This window comes from Humulus lupulus, chromosome X, assembly GCF_963169125.1.
Source record: "Humulus lupulus chromosome X, drHumLupu1.1, whole genome shotgun sequence".
In the NCBI taxonomy this organism is placed as follows: Eukaryota; Viridiplantae; Streptophyta; class Magnoliopsida; order Rosales; family Cannabaceae; genus Humulus; species Humulus lupulus.
Window position 1 is genome coordinate 121,257,773 of NC_084802.1, and position 18,994 is coordinate 121,276,766.

Sequence of the window (18,994 nt, forward strand, 5' to 3'; positions counted from 1 at the left end):
TGTTTTGACTCTAAAATTAATTTGTTTTAACACGACCATCACTAAGCATCGTTATGTGCATTATTTTTTGTAAAATTTGATAAAAGCTTTAGTGAGACATACGTTTTCACTCAATTTTCAGTTTGAGGGTTTTTCTTTTTAATTTTGGTTTCGTTTTTTGAGATCTATACGATTAAAATGTGTAGAAAGTGAAGATAGCATGGCTATAGCATAAGCCTTCACCATATCACTCCTTTACTTATCAAGCCTTGACTTTGATCAATTTCTTCCAACAAGGTCTTTCAAGTCTTTGAGCTAAGCCTTCCTGCTCTACTGGAAACTCTCCAATATCAGGATCAGGCAAATCTTAAATTTGAGGTTCTAATATAGATTGAGACTTGAATGATGAAAATTAACTAGTTGAATAATCATATATTTCAACAAAAGAAAGAAAGAATGCAACGTCACGTGTGTTATAAAATGTGCCTCAACAACATGTCATATAGATTATTCTTTTTTAAGTGGTTGGATGGGTGGTGCCAACTGCCAAGTATCTCAGGTGTCCTTTTTTAACCGGTTGCATAATCAAATCTTTCTTAAAAGAGATGGCCTAGTCTGTAAGTTATTGGAAAGAAAACCTGTTGAATTAAAAACCTATTGCCAAAATCAGCCACTGGTACCCACCAGTCACTCGTGGATGTGGATGACTTCTTTTTTAGGAGTTTATATGCTATTTTCCCATTTTTAGACAGTCCAAAGTTATTGGAGACGCAGAAAAGATAAAGTACATTGCAGCCTCAGCATTGGTCTTAATAAAGAAATTTAATTACAAACATCATTATTAATTTACAAAATAAATATTTATTGCCCCCTTATGTTTAGATAGAGGTATGAATCGCTGAGGCGGCAGTGCAGAGAACAAGATTGAATCTTATGTTGAATCACTGCAACCACACAACAACACCAATCCCATTAGTAAAATAATACCATTCCAAAATAAACCAAACAACCTTTCAAAAAAAAAAAATAATAATACACCAAACACCATTCCAACTCTTTCAATGCCACATAATATGATAATACATAACTTGATCAAATTTTTGCTTTTGATGGTGCATATTGTGTATGCAAATTTTTTCTGCCATGTTTTTCATGCTGAGAGACCCTCTGACAAACTAAACAACCATTTGCTAAAAGTGATAAAACAGCAAATCTATTGTTCACACAGTACATCTCATCTATGATATAAATGCATGATGAATTTATTTGAGACAAAAATTCACATAACTCAATTAATATATATATATATATATATGGAAATTCTAAGAAGCCCCACCGGTGGGGCTCTAGTGTATTCCTCACCCGTGAACAGTTTTCGACGCGATTTTTTTTTATAACCGTATATTTTGTAGTTATTGTTTTCCACGCGTATAAAAAAGACGTGTGCAACAAATTTTCGGCACTGTAAATTATTCAGAATTTTTTTGAAAATTTGCAGGATGCTATAAATAACTACAAAATATACGATCATAAAAAATATCGAGCCGAAAACTGTTCACGGATCAGAAATACACTAGAATCCACCAGTGGGGCTATTTTTGAAGCCCCTGTAGTAAAATCTCCATATATATATATATAGCATACATAAATGTCTAATCATAGAGTAATTATATTCAATAAGGTAGAAAAAATATTCTATAACTTACAATAAGCAGTTGTTGAACTGGACAGAAACAATACTTAAGACCCACCCATTTGCCACTGCATTTTACAACACAAACCAACAAAAAAAGTTAAAACTGAGAGCATCTGCCTTCCTCAAACTTGACTAAAAGTGCAAGTATTATTTTTTTTTGAATGGGAAAGTGCAAGTATTATTAGGCATATCAAAATCATAGCTTTTTTTTTCTTCTCTATATCAATGGCAAGATCTTAGTTAAGATATATCATACGCATAATTTGTTATTTGTATCAATGCAATATAACAGAGTTTGCAACTGCTAAGGCCTTCGGAGCTAAAACATAAAACATTAGAAATATAAGTGCAAGAAGTAAAACCTTTAATACCGGTTCCCCTTTGTTAGTATTTAATGCTTGCTTTGCAAGACCCTGTTGCTGTGCACGTGCAGCTCTTCCTGCTGCAGATTTTTCAAATTGCTCTTGCCTGAAGTTATGATTTTTTTAAAAAAAAAAAGAAAGGGTAAAAATTCACAACATAAATAAACAATTACATCTACTCCACCATTTTTCACCGTTAAAAGAAATGCTTACAGCAAAGTCCAGTCACAACAACATGTTGACAGAAAGACCGCCCATTTTATTTTTATTTTTATTTTTATCTTTGCATTTAAGACTTGGCACTTATATGTTGTAGTTTTTTCTTAAGGCTACCCCAAAAAAGAGTTGCAAAAAGGAGCAGTCTTAAACTTAAGTAGGCAGAAGCATTTTAAACTGTACTTAAATGATGTATCCAAATTCCGAAAATGCATCAAATAAATTAGGATAAAGATATTAAAAAGAAAATGAAAATGCATAAAAAATGCACCAAATTCGAAAAGCCAAAACAATGATCCATTGCTTGTAAAGATCCTCAGTGTTTTGAAATCATTACTATCATCATTGACCTTATAGACAGATAACTGGGATTATAGGAAACAGTTTCATGTACTAAAATTTTGTCATGAATCCAGTGAAGAAATAATCAACCATGATTATGAACGATCGATGGCTAGAAAATGAAATAATATGTTCTACAAAACTCATATACCAGCAATATATAAATATCAAAATCCCTAAATTGGGCAAAGTCATCGACCCTTTTGGTTAACATCTATGGTGAGACTACAGAAAAGGATTTGAATTTTATGTTTTTAAAAAAATGATCATTGATTAACAAATTTGATTAATGAAGAAAGAATTGATTAAAATAGGAAATATAATTAGAGGGAGAGAGACCGTTTTTCAGCAGCTTCGGCAGCTCTGGCACGGACTTCAGCGGCGGCTAACCTTTCCCCTTCTTTCCTTCGTTGATTTTTTTCTTCGTCTAAGCAAGACACGCACTGCCCCATACCTCTCTCTCTCTCTCTCTCTCTCTCTGGGTATTCCTTCTTCTTCTTCTTCTTCTTCTTCTTCTTAACCCCTGTTTGACTTTGGGGGTACGTATAAAGTTCTTTAAGTACACCCCACGTCATAAAGTTCTTTATTCTCTTGTGGTTGTCGTTTCTTTGTATTAATATTCCCCTTCTTTTGTAGTCGTTTTGCTATTGAAACTATTAATGCCCTAATTAGTTTCTCATGTTAAGGCATGGCTTAAAGATTAGATTAATGCTAATTCACTCCTGCTGCTTCTTAACCCCATAATTAATATAATTATAAATTTTAGGAGAGTTAGTGGCAAAAGTCAATAATCTTTTAAGATGGTTGTACTTAATTTCTTAATCAAATATTTTGACGTTAAAAGTTTCTTACATTTATATTGTGTTACATTTTTATTTTGCCATCGTTAATTCACCATTAAATATTGACAGTCATTTCAAAAAATATATATAATAATTGACATGGCAAATACATAGCAAAATTTAATTGATTTAACTAATAGAAAATGTAAATTCTAGAATTAGCAAATTTTATAGAAATATATTTTTATTTAAAAGATAATTTTACTTTCCTATTATTGTAATTTTCGGAATATTACTTTCCTATTATTGTGATATTAAGTTTCATATTATTTCTTATTTACCTTGATTTTATCACAATATGATTATAAATAAAAGTTGTGTCTTAGTTATATAAAGCAAATATTCTGTACTTACTCAAAATCATTTCTGGAATATTTGTCTTTTATTTTTCCTGCAGCTCAAGGTAATAAACTTCATGAAACTAAATCTTTGAAGTTATTAATTGATATTTCTATCTTGAGATATTTGATGTGACACAAGTATTAGCTCTCCCCACCAAATTCGTATCTGTTGGATCCGAATCTTCTAAAAAAAACAATTCTTCATCAATCAATAATATATTCTTCAAATATTCTTGTTTTTATTAGGAGATTATTTCTCATCCTTTCTGAGCACGAAATGGACTCTATAAACAGGCTTCTAAGGCATTGAGAAAAAGTGAACTCATTGGTGCATAATTTGTGAGTGTATTGTAATAATTGTGAGAGTTCCTTATTTGTATTCAAGATCATAATATTCACGTGATCTTGTAGAAAAATGAGTGTTTAGTTTTTGTGGTGAGTTTATTCCATGTTCATGAGTGAATACACATTGTAATTTGAACACAACTTTTATAGTCTTAGGGAGAGGATTTTTACAAGTCTTGTGTCGGGAGGATGCAAGCACTCGCTAGCCATTGAATGAGAGTTCAAGTGGTTGAGAATTTCAATCAGAATCAGATTAGTGAAGAAAAGTACAACAAAGTTACGACAAATCTCAAGAGGGAGTCTTGTTTTGTTTAAGTCAATATTTTGTACTTGTGATTCTTTATTAATTGTTTTTATTCTCTGGGCGTGGCCCCAAGGAGTAGGTTATCCGAAAGGGTTTCTGAACCTTATAAAAATTCGTTGTGTTCTCTATTGTTTTTGCATTGTCTTTTTATTGTGTTTAGTTTCTGTCGTGACAAGTTCGGATTCTGTCCCGACAGAACTGAATATATTTCAACATTTAATTACCATTCTGCACCTTAATTAATGCACATGATTTAATTAATTTGGTAATTACTAAAAAAAGAATTTCAATTGCTATCAGAGCGAGTCACTAAACTCTTAGTGAGATTTTGTGGTTTTCCATTTGTTTTGTTTCTTGTGAAATGTCTTTCTTTACTGAAGGTGTATCTATAACTCGCCCTCCATTGTTGAATGATACTAACTATCCATACTGGAAAGTAAGGATGAAAGCTTTTGTCAAATCCCTTGATGAAAAGGCTTGGAGATTAATATTGACCAGTTGGACAACACCTGTCGAGACAGATTCGAAATCTAGAAAGACACAGGTAAAATCTGAACTTGAATGGTCTAATGAAGAAGATAAATTGTCAACTTATAATAATAAAGCTTTACATGCAATTTTTAATGGTGTTAGTGAGAGTTATATAAAATTGATTTCATCTTTTGAGTTTGCCAAAGATGCTTGGGAAATCCTTCAAACTCAATTTGAAGGAACCGCTGATGTTAAACGATCTAGGCTTGTAATGTTGACCACAAGATTTGAAAACCTTCGCATGTCTGAAAAAGAAACCCTCACTGAGTTTTATGAAGAATTGTCTGACATTGCTAATGAATATTTTGCTTTAGGAGAAGATTGTCTGACTCTGTTTTGGTTAGGAAAATTGTTAGATCTCTTCCTGACAGGTTTCAATCCAAGATCACAACCATTGAGGAGGTAAAGAACCTTGACACCTTGAAAGTTGAGGAATTGATGGGATCTCTTCGAACTTTTGAACTAAATCAAAAGATTCGCCAACAAGAGAAATTAATTGTTGTGAAGGAGAAATCGATTGCCTTGAAATCTTCCAAAGAGAGAACAGAAAGCTCAGATGAGGAAGAAGATGATGAAATGATCTTGTTATCAAAAAAATTTAAGAAGTTTATGAAAAAGAATGGTAACAAGAAAAATATGTCTAAATCCTCCAAAGGTAATAATTTTTCAAAACCTTTTGAATCTACTAATAAAAAAAGTATTCAATGCAGGGAGGGTGAAGGTTTTGGACATATTCAATCTGAATGTGCCAATACCTTAAAGAAAAATAAGAAGGTCATGGCAGTCACTTGGAGTGACCAGGACTTTGAAAGTAGTGACGAGGAAGAAAATTCTAATATTGCCTTAACTTCTGTTTTTTCTTGCTTACCTCTTTCTGTGCAGGTGAATGAGAACCTTGTTTATTTAAATAATACTATTTCAATAGATGAGGGTTCCAATGGTGATTCGGATGAATCCAATTTGGAAGAGGATTCCTTGAAAGAATCATACAAAAACATGTATGATCAATGGTTGAAAGTATGTTCAGATAATCGTTTGATGGCAAACAATAACAAAGTTCTCAAGAAGAGAAATGAAGAACTTGACTCTCTTGTTAAAAAATATAAAATTGAGATTGTTGCTAAAGATTATGAAATTAATCGTTTGTCTAATGAAATTGTGAAATGTGTCAAAATGCTTAATCATAGATCTATGGTTTTGGATGATGTTCTGCTTGCAAGTCAAAAAGCTTGTGATTTTTCTAGATTAGGATCAAATGGATCTAAACCTAAAGGAAAAACAATTTATATTTCTAGAAATCTTCCTATTGTTTCGACAACTGACTCTTCTGCAGGAACAACTCAAACTCATGTGGCATCATCTTCTCAATCTGTTACAACACATGAGAAACAGACCAGAAATTTCGAGAATAAAAAAATGGTCATTTTATTCCAATTTGCCATTTCTGTGGAGTGAAAGGTCATATTCGACCTAAATATTTTACCTTGATGAATTTTCTTCAAAAAAAATTACTTTAATCATCATGGTAATTTGAGACAAATGCCCTTGAAGAAAATGATACGACCTAAGAAAGTTTGGGTGAATAAAAATGAATTCAAATGTCTTGTTGCCTTTACTTGTCTTAGAACATGTGCTTTTAACTCTTGGTATTTTGATAGTGGTTGTTCTAGGCATATGACAGGTGTTGTACCCTAATTTTAGCCCGAGTTCATTCACTCAGTTCGGGTACAGCTGACAAATAAATATACGGAGAAATAACCAAGGGAATGATATCTGCTTATTATTCACGTAGACAACTCCAGTTTCATGTGGACACGTGTGGTATTCAGCGTCCTGGGTTTAACCCGAGCTACATACACGAAGGTTGTGAAGCGCGAGCTCATAATATTCAAACGGCAGTCGAAGTATAAGCTTGGAGGAGATATTTAGCTCATGGTAATTTGAATCTATTGCACACCCGCAGATCCCCAGGGACTCGGATCCTTTTATGCGTTTATTTATGACTAGGCTGTCATATTTAATGTCCCAGATATTAGGAGAACATTTACTGTATGATCAAATCATATCCCATTATAAATGGCAAATATATGTATTAAATGTAATAAATATGTATATGCGTGATTGACTCTCGCGGTTACCCAAACCTGTCTATGGAATTCCCTTATAAATACTGGGAATATTGGACAGGAAAAGGGACCATTATTCTATAATACTGAAACTCTGCCAAAATATAGATAAAAACAACAATAATATAAACTCTTGGACTAGGTGGATTTTAACCACTGAACCACGTAAAAGATTTGTGTTCTTGTGAATTCATTTCATTTTTCATTACGGTTTATTACTAAGCACTAATCTACCTTTTTTTTTTTTTTTTTCTAAATACACTGGTGGCGAAAAACTGCGTCAACGGTTTGGTGCTTTCATTGAGAGGGAAATTAGTGCTTCATCAAAATCCCAGTCGAATTTTATTATGGTTCTCACTCGCTCAATGCCCGACAATGAAATAGAACAACCTGGTGGGCAGGAGGCCCATCATACCGCTGTTCCAAACGAGCATGGCCCTAAAGTCCAGCAACGTCTGGGAAAACAACCGGCGGGTCATGGCTACACTGGGAGTTCGGCGTCATTGCCACCGAATCCAAACCCAGACTACTTAACTGCCGTTGAGATGGAAAATATGCAGTTAAGAAGCCATCTCGCTAAGGCAAACAGGCAAATTGAGGAGGTTTTGGCTCGGTTACCCCCTCTCGCAACTAACGTTAATGTCGGAAAGAGGCAAAGTGGGTCTCACAAGTCCCACAGGAATAACCAATCCAAACCAAGTCGTTTAGTCAGAACTGGCACCCCAAGTTCTGTGCCTACAGGGCGAAACCGCCAAAATGCCCATCCCAGTGGCCCTCAAAGGGGTCATCAGCATATCAGTCGATCAGTTAGAACCTTAACCCCAAGTTCGGTGCCTCCTTCACAAGCACCTAGGAATTCCCATGGTAACCCACAAGGAGGGGCTGGGACAGGCTCACAGAGACAAAATGTTCTAGCAAACCCTCATACGTCACGATCAGATCGTCAGGTGCAGAGAGCTAGACATAATGGGGAAAAAAAAAGGTGGACTAATTTAGTTTGGCCTAATGGGACAAGGATTGCCTCGCCAATAAGGCATCCCCGTCACCTATAAGACATCTGATGCCACGTCGTCCTACACAGGACATTCTAGCTTATGGAGACAGCAGGAGAAATCCTCCTCCATCTGCCAACACCTACGTCCCACGGACACGTGTTGAAAACCCAGATCCTCGGCCCCAACCGCGAGCTGTGAGCTTCGTAAATGGGAGTTACTAGACCGAAAGTCGTCGAAATGGTAGGTCCTAGGGAGATCTGAGAAATCAGCTGAGTTCGGCACAAAGCCCTCGGTACGATTCACAACCTGATTTGCGTGATCGTCTGAATTCACAGAGAAGAAATCTAGCTCGGAATGAAGATGTTAGTTATACTCGGCTAAAGGGAGGTCCTTCCGATAGGATGGGAGCTGATGAATAGCCCCAGATAACCTAGGGACCAGAGACAAAACCCTCGAGAGGCTGGCTCTGATGGAAGATAAAATGAAGAGGCTTTTATTTGGAAAAGATAAAGACGATTACGACTCAGAGGATGAGCTTGAGCCTTTCGCTCCAAATATTGCGGCGGTCACATATCAGATAGGCTTCATAATGCCACACTTGTCAAAGTTTGATGGAGATGGAGACCCGTCAGACCACCTCAGGATGTTTAATACCATGATGATGGCCCACAATGTCGGACTCGATCTAAGGTGCATCTTATTCCCTTCAACTCTGATCGGGCCAGCCAGACAGTGGTTTAAGCAATACAAGAGGCATTCTATAAGTTCGTGGAAAACATTTTCTTCTGACTTCAAAAAAGCATTCCGGGCTTCCTAGACAACTCGGGTTAAGGTTAATTCATTAGCCAAATGTAAAGCAGCAACCCGGCGAAATGTTGAAGGCATATCTAAGTAGATTTTCCAATGTCACTGCACAAGCTAGGGATGTCGATAATAGCTCCAAGCTCATGGCAATGAGGACATGAATCCTTGTTGGGGGCGACCTATGGCAAGAATTACAGAGAAAATGAGTTAATAGTGTGGACGAGTTCTTGGCACGAGCTCAAAGATGGATTAACCTGGAAGAGGCACGAGCTTCCATCGTAGGAACCAGCCAGATCCCTGTCCAGCCCGTTGGAGCGGTAACGGGCGTTGCAGTTACGGCTCAAACCATTACCCAGAATAACCAAGGGGGAGTAACAAAAGGAAAGGAAATGGTGAGGGCAACCAGAGTGGAATGAAGAAAAATAAGTCTAGGGAGAAATTCAAGCTTGTTTATGCCACTTATACTGACCTCACGGATACTAAGGAGCGCATCTTCCTGGAAAATTCTACTCGCCTTCCATGGAAGAAGCCAGAACCGTTGAAAAACCAAAGAGCGAAGAGAGATCCTTTGAAGTTCTACCGATTTCATAATGATATTGGTCATAACATTGATGATTGACGATAGCTGAAGGATGAGATCAAAACTCTCATTAGAGCGGGTCCTTTGGCCCAGTACGCCCGAAATTAGGTGGTCCCTAATCAGCCTGCTGGACCAAACTCTCTGTCAGCCCTCGAAGCTCCCGTAAGTCAAACTAGAGCTCAAGCGAATCAGGACGATCCTCCTCTGATAATAGGGGAGATATAGCCACCATTTCAGGAGGACCTCATTTGGCAGGCACGAGCAGAGGGGCCTAGAAGAGGTACATTAACGAACTGAAATCCCATAACATAGTGGAGTTCGTCCCAGAACAACGGTTATCGAAACAACAGTGATTGGAAAAACAACCAATCATTTTTATAGAAGAGGGTGCTAGCCATGTCTATTTCCCACATAACGATCCCTTAGTCATAACCATTCAGCTCGCCAACCGGAAGGTCCGGAGGACACTAGTAGATAACGGGAGTTCTGTGAATCTACTTTTTAGGTCCACCTTGGAAAAAAATGGGGTTGTCTGGAAAAGAATTAAATGCGACCTCAATGACTCTGTACGGATTTTCTGGCGAAGGGTCAGCAGCCATTGGGACGATCAAATTAGTGGTAACATTGGGAGAAGGCTCACGAACTGTCTCCAAGTTACTTGAGTTCATGGTAATCGAGTATCCAACCGCATATAATGCGATTTTGGGCCGCCTGTGTTGATGGCATTTGAAGCCATAACCTTTATCCGCCACCTAGCAATAAAATTCCCCTCAGCTACGGGAATATGCACTATCAGAGGTGATCAGCTCGCTGCTAGAGAATTCTATAGCATTTCTATGAAGGGAAAATCACAACCCGGGCAGCAAGATATGGTCATAAATGACGGAGGCGATGAGTCCCGGGAAGTAGAAGATACTTGTGGGATGGAAGAACCTCAGCAAAAAGAGGACAGTAACGATGCCCAACACGATGACATTGACCCACGAATAGGTGAAGACAGTTCAGAGCTCCAGGCTATAGAGGAGCTCGATGAGGTAAACATTGACCCCAATGAAGCTTCAAGAGTCGTAAAGATTGGGAAGAATCTAAATGATAAAAGGAAGAAGGACCTGATCAAGTCCTTACAAGAGAATTTGGACATTTTTTCCTGGTCACATGAAGACATGGTGGGAATAAGCCCGAGTGTAATCATGCACACTCTAAATTTAGACAAGAACGTGCCTGCAAAATCCCAAAAATGGAGACGCTTGGGAACAGTCTGAGCTGAAGCCCTCGAGGAAGAAGTAGCTCGAATATTAAAGTGCAGGTTTGTTCGTGAAGCAAAATACCCAATCTGGGTTGCCAATCCCGTGCTGGTCCCAAAGCCAAACAGGAAATGGAGGACCTGTGTTGACTTCTCCTACCTGAACAAAGCTTGTCCAAAAGATTTCTTTCCACTACCAAGGATTGATCAGTTGATAGATGCCATGACAGGTCACAAGCTCATGTCCTTCATAATTGCGTATTCTGGATATAACCAGATCGTGATGAATCCTGCGGACCAGGAACATACTAGCTTCATGACCCCAAATAACGTATATTGTTATAAAGTTATGCCCTCGGGCTGAAGAATGCCGGAGCTACATATCAACGCTTAGTCAACAAAATGTTCGCTAATCAGATCGAGAGAAATATGGAAGTGTATGTGTTATATTATTTTATAATATAATGAAATATTATATTATAATATAATGTTTTAGATTAAATAAATGTGACAAAGAGTGTCACATATTGTAACATATAATAGAGAGTTACAATATTTAGATATATGAAATATATCCAAATAATGTAACATATTTGGTGTTACAAATTTGTAACTTCCAAATTTTACCCTTTATTGTGTAAATTTGGTGTTACACAATATTGAGATGAATTTCATAAATCCATATGTGAAATGGCTGTTAGAGATATGATTTTAACCCTAATAATGTGTTTTGGGAGTTACAAAATCATTTGGGAGGGTTTGGATCTGTTTGGAAAAACAACACATTTTTAAGTGCTGAAAATGGTCAGTGGCCGCGGCCTGTGGGACAGAGAGTAGTGGCTGCGGCCACAGGCCAAAAACTGACCAATTTTTCAGTTTTTTCAATCTTTGTTGAACGGCTCAAAAAACCCAAATAACTCTCAAATCTCATTTTTAATTCCATATTAATCCAATTAAACATTGGTAACAGCCATGGGAGTTGGTGGAATTTGAAATTCAAAGGGTGTCTCTAAACTCTATAAATAGGAGCCTATAGCTCACTTGAAAGACACAACATTTTCTATCCACTAGAGCACTTGGCTAGAAACACCTTGAGGCTTGATAATTCCAGAAAGCATTTCCTATAATCTATGAGAGATCCCTTAGTGCTTGAGTTAGGGGGAAATAAGCTTTTGGACAAAGGTTTCAAACCTTGTTCAAGTTGGTGATCCCTAACACTCTTCACTTTGGTAGTGTGAGTGAGAGTTGTTTCTATTTAGTTTGTTTGTTCTTTCTTTCAATTCTATTTCTCTTTGTTTATCCATAAATCAGTTGTTGATGACGTGGCAATGATTTTTGACATGTGGCGGACACGTAGTAGAGATACGGCTCGCCTATCGACCAGCATTATTTTTACACAAAGAGATCAAATTCTATATACGACCAGCCTGGTCGTATGTTCGCTTATTTATGTAAAGATCTGTACAGTTGTGAGGATATCCGAGAATATCTCTTCATTATGACCTGCAGATCCGATCATTAAAGATAGATATTATTTCCTAATTCATGTAACTCTTCCTGAGCCTATAAATATACAAGAGATAGCTCAAGGAAAGGGATCGGTCTTTTTGCTTAGAGAATTACATTACTATTATCGATCATTGTATTGTTTTCTTCTTCTAAGGTCCGTGAAACTCAGGAACCCTCGTTCTTTGATCACACCTTGGGAGTTCAATATTAATAATAGTATCAAGTGGACGCAGGTCATTACCAATTACTGGGGCCGAACCACTATAAATCCGTGTGTTCTTTATCTTTCCATTAGATTATTTTCAAGCTCTATATCATTTTCTTGTCGTTTCCTAGACTCCGTGTCGTTGACCAAAATCAAGGTCAACATTCTTGTGCTTTCATTGAGAGCTTTGAATCCGAGAAAAACTAATGGAAAAGACTACCAAGAAAACTAGATAGGCTGCTGCCGCTCCATCCTAGCCTCCTCCACCAAACATGGCTGAAGACGAACCTCATTTGGAGTTCGATGAGGAGGAAGTAGACTCTGAGGCCCTGAAGACAACATTGGGGGTGTTGCAAGATGAACTGGCCGCTCTGAGGGCCAATCAAGAGAGTGCCGCCGAGGTAATGGCGTCACAGCAGAGAGAGATAGAGCGCCAGCGCCAAGAGCTGAGTGAGAGACAGGCGGAGATGGACCGTCATCAGAGGGATGCCATGGCAGCCCTCCAATAGGCTAGGAATCAGGCTGCACCTACCTCGCAGCCTAATCACCCCCCGAGTGGACCACCTCAAAGAGGTACCAATCCTAGCCCTCCGCTCCAGCCGACAAGCCCTCAAAGGCCGGAGCAGCCACCAATGCCTCAGGATGATGTCCCACCTAGGGACCCTGAGACGCAGCCTCCATCCCAGGCTGGTCGAGGCAATCCCCAGCGTCCCAGGCAGAATAGGGCCGAGCAACATCCCCGAAGCCCTAGACGCCCAGGGGGTGAAGAGCCGCACCCACCAAGTAGGGGGCAACGTCCCTCTGCCAACAGAAGGAATTTAGAGACAGGCTCTGCGGTCAGGGGCCCTCCACGACATGACAATGCACGGGGACCCACCGACCAGCGCAGGCCTCCCCCTAGCACTCGGGAAGTTTCGGCCCAAGGAGGCAACAGAGGAAACAGTCGGTCCCACCATTGCCAGTCAATGTTCAGAGATGGCCACGGCTACAATGAGGCCGACTCAGGTAGAGGGAATGCTGGTTGGAGAAATGAGGAGAGAGGTGGAGGCAAAAGCCCACCACCTAGAGAAGACCGACAAGCAGGACGTAATGCTGGGGGGTAGCCCAGACAAAACAACGTCTTTAGTCAGCTCGGAGCCAGTGAGCAGCGGCGGAGAGACGACGACTTGAGGGATGTACTCAACGACTGCTGAGAAAGGCACGATGAGTACATTCCCTCGGCACCGGAGGCCCTAGCAATTCCTGAAGCTGTTCAAGCTCAAATCGATGCCCTAAACCAGGCTGTACAGCAGCTGGTCGGGGGGCGGACATCGCATATCGAGTACGATCGGAGGAGAGGCACTCCTTTCAAACAAAGAATTACTGTGGCAGAAACCCCCAGTAAGTTCAAGATGCCAACTCTGCCAAACTTTGATGGGTACGGAGACCCAGTATCTCATGTAAACAAATTTGAGATACAAATGGACATTCAGAAAGTCTCTGAAGACGCTCGCTGCAGGATCTTCCCAGCGACCCTTTCTGATGCTACTCAGGAGTGGTTCTTTAAGTTCCCTCTTGCAAGTATAATATCCTGGGAAATGTTCGTGAAGGAGTTTTACAGGGTCGTGTGCACCCCACTGAGGTAAACCAACTGGTCGAGATACGCCAGAAAGAAGGAGAGCCTTTGAAGGAATATGTTCAACGCTTCATGCGAGCCGCAGCAAGAGCCAAGACTGTGGGCGATGAAGACAAGATGATGGCCCTAACCGCTGGGGTTAGGTGCCATTCTCCTCTTTGGAGTAGCCTCAGGAAGCACGGGGTTAATATTACCCAAGAGTTTTTAGATTGAGCTGATCGGTACATCAAGCTCGAGGACGCGATTGCCAACGAAGGCAAGTCGCCAGCAAAGGACAAGGGGCCCAAGGAAGGTCCCGCCAAAGCCGCCAACGGGTCTAAGCCCAATGGCAACGGCAAAGGCAACGGGAATGGCAACGATAAAAATGGTGGAAAGCGGGCGAATGGAGAACCCTTGACCTCCGAGAGTAAACGCCCCAAAAATAATTGGTATGAACCGAAATTCACCAATTACACCGCCCTTGTCGAGAGCCGAGCCGAGGTGTTCCAAGCGACCAGCTCGAGCGTGCCCTATAGACGACCTGCGCCTATAAGAAAGGATATCTCCAAGAGAGATTCGACAAAGTTCTGTCGTTATCATAACGACTACGGGCATGACACCAATGAGTGTAACCAGCTGAAGGACGAGATTGAGTTCCTGATAAGACAGGGGCACTTAAGAAGATATGTACGAGCCGCGGGAGGTTCTCAGCGAGAGGCTCAAGGTGGCAACGAGTCGGCGCCTGCACGCCAGCACTCGCCACCTTTACAGCCAACTCCCGTGGCAGGTAACCTACTCACCATCTGCGGAGGCCCACATCTTGCAGGAGATAGTGGAAAAGCGAGGGAACGATATGCTCGAACCCTACGCCACGACCAGGACATTAAGATGATGAGTGTTGAGGATCATGCACCCAAAAAGGCTCGAACAGAGGAGGAAACGATCACCTTCTCTGATGACGATACCCAGCATGTGTGATTCCCACACTCCGATCTGCTGGTCGTGGATGTTCAAATCGCAAATATGATGGTGAAAAGGGTGTTGGTCGATACAGGAAGTTCGCTCAACATCCTATATAAGTCCTCGTTGGAAAGGATGAAACTGTCCATCAAGGACCTAGAGCCATGCAACCAAACCATTTATGGTTTTTCCAGAGAAGGGCTCGCCCCAATAGGGTCAATTAGACTCCTAGTCATAGCAGGTACCGCACCTGCTAACAGGACATTACTCACCACTTTTATAGTGGTTGATTGTCCTTCGGCGTATAATGCTGTAATAGGGAGACCTATTCTGGTTGACCTTCGAGCCGTCACTTCTGTATGGCACCTCGCCATGAAATTCCCAACAGACGTAGGAGTAGGATGCGTACTGGGAAACCAGCGAGAGGCGAGAGAATGCTACAACGCCTCGATCACCACGGCAAAAAAGGGTGTATCGAGGGATGCCACTGGAAAAGAGGTTCAAATGGCATCTGATGTTCAAGCCCGCTCAAGTGATAATCTCACCAAATAGGGCGTTGCCTAAAGTGAGGGTAGAGATGTAGATCCTCGCTTTGGGGATTTTGAAGAAGAAGTAGTCCCCATCGAGGACCTTGAAGAAGTCCAACTCGATGAGGGGAATCCGACCAGAGTTGTGAAAGTCGGTAAAAACTTAAAGACAACGACAAAACAAGCACTGGTGGAGTTCTTAAAAAGGAACCAGGACGTCTTTGCCTGGTCGCATAAAGACATGGTTGGGATAGATCCTGCAATCATTAGCCATGTCCTGAACATTGACAAAAAATTCCCACCTGTGTAGCAGAAAAGAAGGCTGCTCGACAAGGACCTATCGAAAGCTTTGAAGGAAGAAGTCGAGAAGCTGAAGGAGAATGGTTTCATCAGGGTGGCGTTTTATCCATCGTGGGTCTCCAATCCCGTACTCGTGCCCAAGCCGATTGGAAAGTGGCATACGTGCGTGGATTTTACAGACCTCAATAAAGCCTGCCTGAAAGACTGTTTCCCACTCCCGAGGATCGACCAGCTGGTCGATGCCACTGCAGGACACGAGATCCTCTCATTTATGGATGCATACTCTGGGTATAACCAAATTAGTATGCATCCCCCTGATGAGGATCACACTAGCTTTCGAACTGATACAGGGCTCTACTGTTACAAGGTGATGCCCTTTGGTTTGAAAAACGCTGGTGCGACTTACCAGAGACTCGTCAACCACATGTTGAAGAAGCTGATCGGGGCGAACATGGAGGTCTACGTCGACGACATGCTGGTTAAGTCGAAGAAGGAAGAAGGACATGTAAGGGATTTGCAGGAATGCTTCAACGTCCTTAATAAATATAGGATGAAGCTGAATCCCCTCAAATGTTCCTTCGGAGTTGGATCAAGGAAGTTCTTGGGATTCATAGTTAACTCAAGAGGAATTGAAGCTAATCCCGAGAAGATAAAGTCCCTGATCGAGATGAAGTCGCCAATAATGATTAAGGATGTCCAAAGTCTGACTGGGAGAATTTCCGCCCTTAGTAAATTTATTTCAAAATCAACGGACAAGTGTGTCCCATTTTTCAATCTACTCAGAGGCAGCAAGAAATTTTAATGGACATATGAGTGCGAGCAGGCCTTTCAAGCATTGAAAGCTCATATGGCGTAGCCGCCCATCCTATCGAAGCCAGTAGATAAAGAGACTTTGTTCGTCTACCTGGCAATCACAGATTACGCTGCTAGTGTTGTTCTGGTGAGAGAAGAAGGTGTGCAGAAGGCTGTCTATTACATAAGCAAAAGGCTGATCGGAGCAGAATTAAGATATACCCCATTGAAAGGTTAGCCTACTGCTTAGTATTGGCCTCTAGGAAGCTACGGCCTTATTTCCAAGCCCATCCGATTACGGTATTAACCGACCAGCCTCTTCGGCAAGTTCTGCAAAAGCCAGAGGCTGCCGGAAGATTAGTAAAGTGGGCAGTCGAGCTCGGACAGTTCGACATATCTTACCTGCCGCGAGCAGCAATAAAGGGACAAGCCTTAGCTGACTTCATCACCGAGTTTACAGAGCCCGTGGGTGGTGAGCAGATCGAGGAGCCTAGCAAACCTGAATGTCAAACACAAGCACCATCGTGGAAATTATTCACCGACGGATCATCTAACGAATCCCACGTAGGAGCAGGAGTGATATTGATAATGCCAGAAGGGCATCAATTTCACTGTGCAATAAGATTTGACTTCACTGCCTCTAAAAATGAGGCTGAATATGAAGCACTACTCGCTGGACTGCGATTAGCCAAGGACATGAACATTAAAGCGCTTGACATTTATAGTGATTCTCAGCTAGCCGTGAATCAGATCTTGGGAGAGTATCAAGCGCGAGGATTAAAAATGGTTGCCTATCTGAACAAAGCCAAAGATTTGTTAGCCTAGTTCGGCCGATACACTCTACAACAAGTGCCTCGTGATCAGAATTCCAATGCAGACGCTTTGGCAAAGTTAGCAAGTGCAAAAGATGCTGATACTCTGAACATAGTGCCAGTCGAGCGACTGCCCGCACCCAGCATCCAAGCAACAGAAACCTCTCTAGTCATCCAAATGGAGGATACATGGATGGCACCATATGTAGAATATCTATCAAGCGGCGTGCTACCAGTGGACAGAAACAAAGCTAGGACCCTTCAGCAGCAGGCTGCTAGGTATATCCTGGTCGATGGAATTCTGTATCAAAGGGGATACTCACTGCCACTTCTCAGGTGTATTACAAAGGAAAAAGCCAAAGAGTTGATGAAGGAGGTACACGAAGGTTTTTGCGGGGACCACGCTGGGAGGCAAAGCCTGTCGAAAAAGATCCTAAGGCAAGGATATTTCTGGCCAACAATGAATGAAGACTCCATGGAGTTCGTGCGAAAATGTGACAAGTGTCAAAGGTTTTCTAAGATCCCGTGAGCAGCTCCCAATGAGTTAAAGCAGATGCAGAGTCCATGGCCCTTTGCGGTTTGGGGAATAGATCTAATCGGATCTTTGCCTACAGGGAAAGGTGGTGTAAAGTACGTAGTGGTTGTCGTCGACTACTTCACCAAATGGACCGAGGCTGAGCCACTCGCGACCATAACAACGAAGAAAGTGCTTGACTTCGTGGTCAAAAACATCATCTGTCGCTATGGATTGCCAAAAAAGATAGTCTCAGATAATGGCACCTAGTTCGACAGTGATCTATTCACAGACTTCTGCAAATGCCACGACATTATTAAAAGCTTTTCTTCAGTTGCTCATCCCCAGGCGAATGGACAAGTCGAGGCAGTCAACAAAACGCTGAAGGATACACTGAAGAAAAGACTTGAAGAAGCTAAGGGAGCATGGCCAGAATAGTTGCCTGAAGTCCTCTGGTCGTATAGAACTTCCCACCGAACAGCAATAGGTCATACCCCATTTTCCTTAGCATACGGATATGAAGCCATGTTGCCTGTTGAGTTGGATCCGCCCTCTCACTGCAGATTAACATACGACCAAGATTCTAACAGCCAGCTCCTCATGGAATCCTTGGACTCGATTGATGAAAGACGAGAACAAGCCCAGCTCCGAGTAGCTGCATACTAGCAAAAGGTCACCCGATATTTCAACTCCAAAGTTCGAGAAAGAAAATTCAATGTTGGAGACCTTGTGCTCCGAAGAGTTTTTCTTAACACCCGCGACCAAGCTGCTGGAGTACTCGGGCCAAATTGGGAAGGGCCTTACCAGATTGATAAAGTCCTTCACCCAGGCACTTATAAACTTGCCCACTTAAACGGAGATCTCATTCCTCGATATTGGAATGGAGAACACCTACGCAAGTATTATCAATGAACAATTCTTCTTAAAGAATTGGCTTGTATAAATTTTACTTTTTATAAGTTTTGTGTAAGATCTTATAGATCACTCGTAAAGACATGTTTAGTCCATTTACTACGAGAATAAAAGGGACTATGCTCAGCCAGTCATTTCTTGCCAACTACTGTATTTATTACCA

At 41.0% G+C, this 18,994-nt stretch overlaps 1 protein-coding gene across 1 annotated transcript; it reads right to left on the reverse strand.

Annotated features, from left to right (window-relative positions):
* Positions 1-746: 746 nt before the first annotated feature.
* On the reverse strand, positions 747-3,128 carry LOC133804612 (uncharacterized). Its single transcript, XM_062242758.1, has 4 exons — positions 2,935-3,128; positions 2,038-2,143; positions 1,686-1,740; positions 747-923 (listed from the first exon to the last, which is right to left on the reverse strand). Exons 1-3 carry the CDS (start codon positions 3,045-3,047, stop codon positions 1,720-1,722), a joined length of 240 nt encoding a protein of 79 aa, XP_062098742.1. The 5' UTR covers positions 3,048-3,128; the 3' UTR covers positions 747-923; positions 1,686-1,719.
* Positions 3,129-18,994: the final 15,866 nt, after the last annotated feature.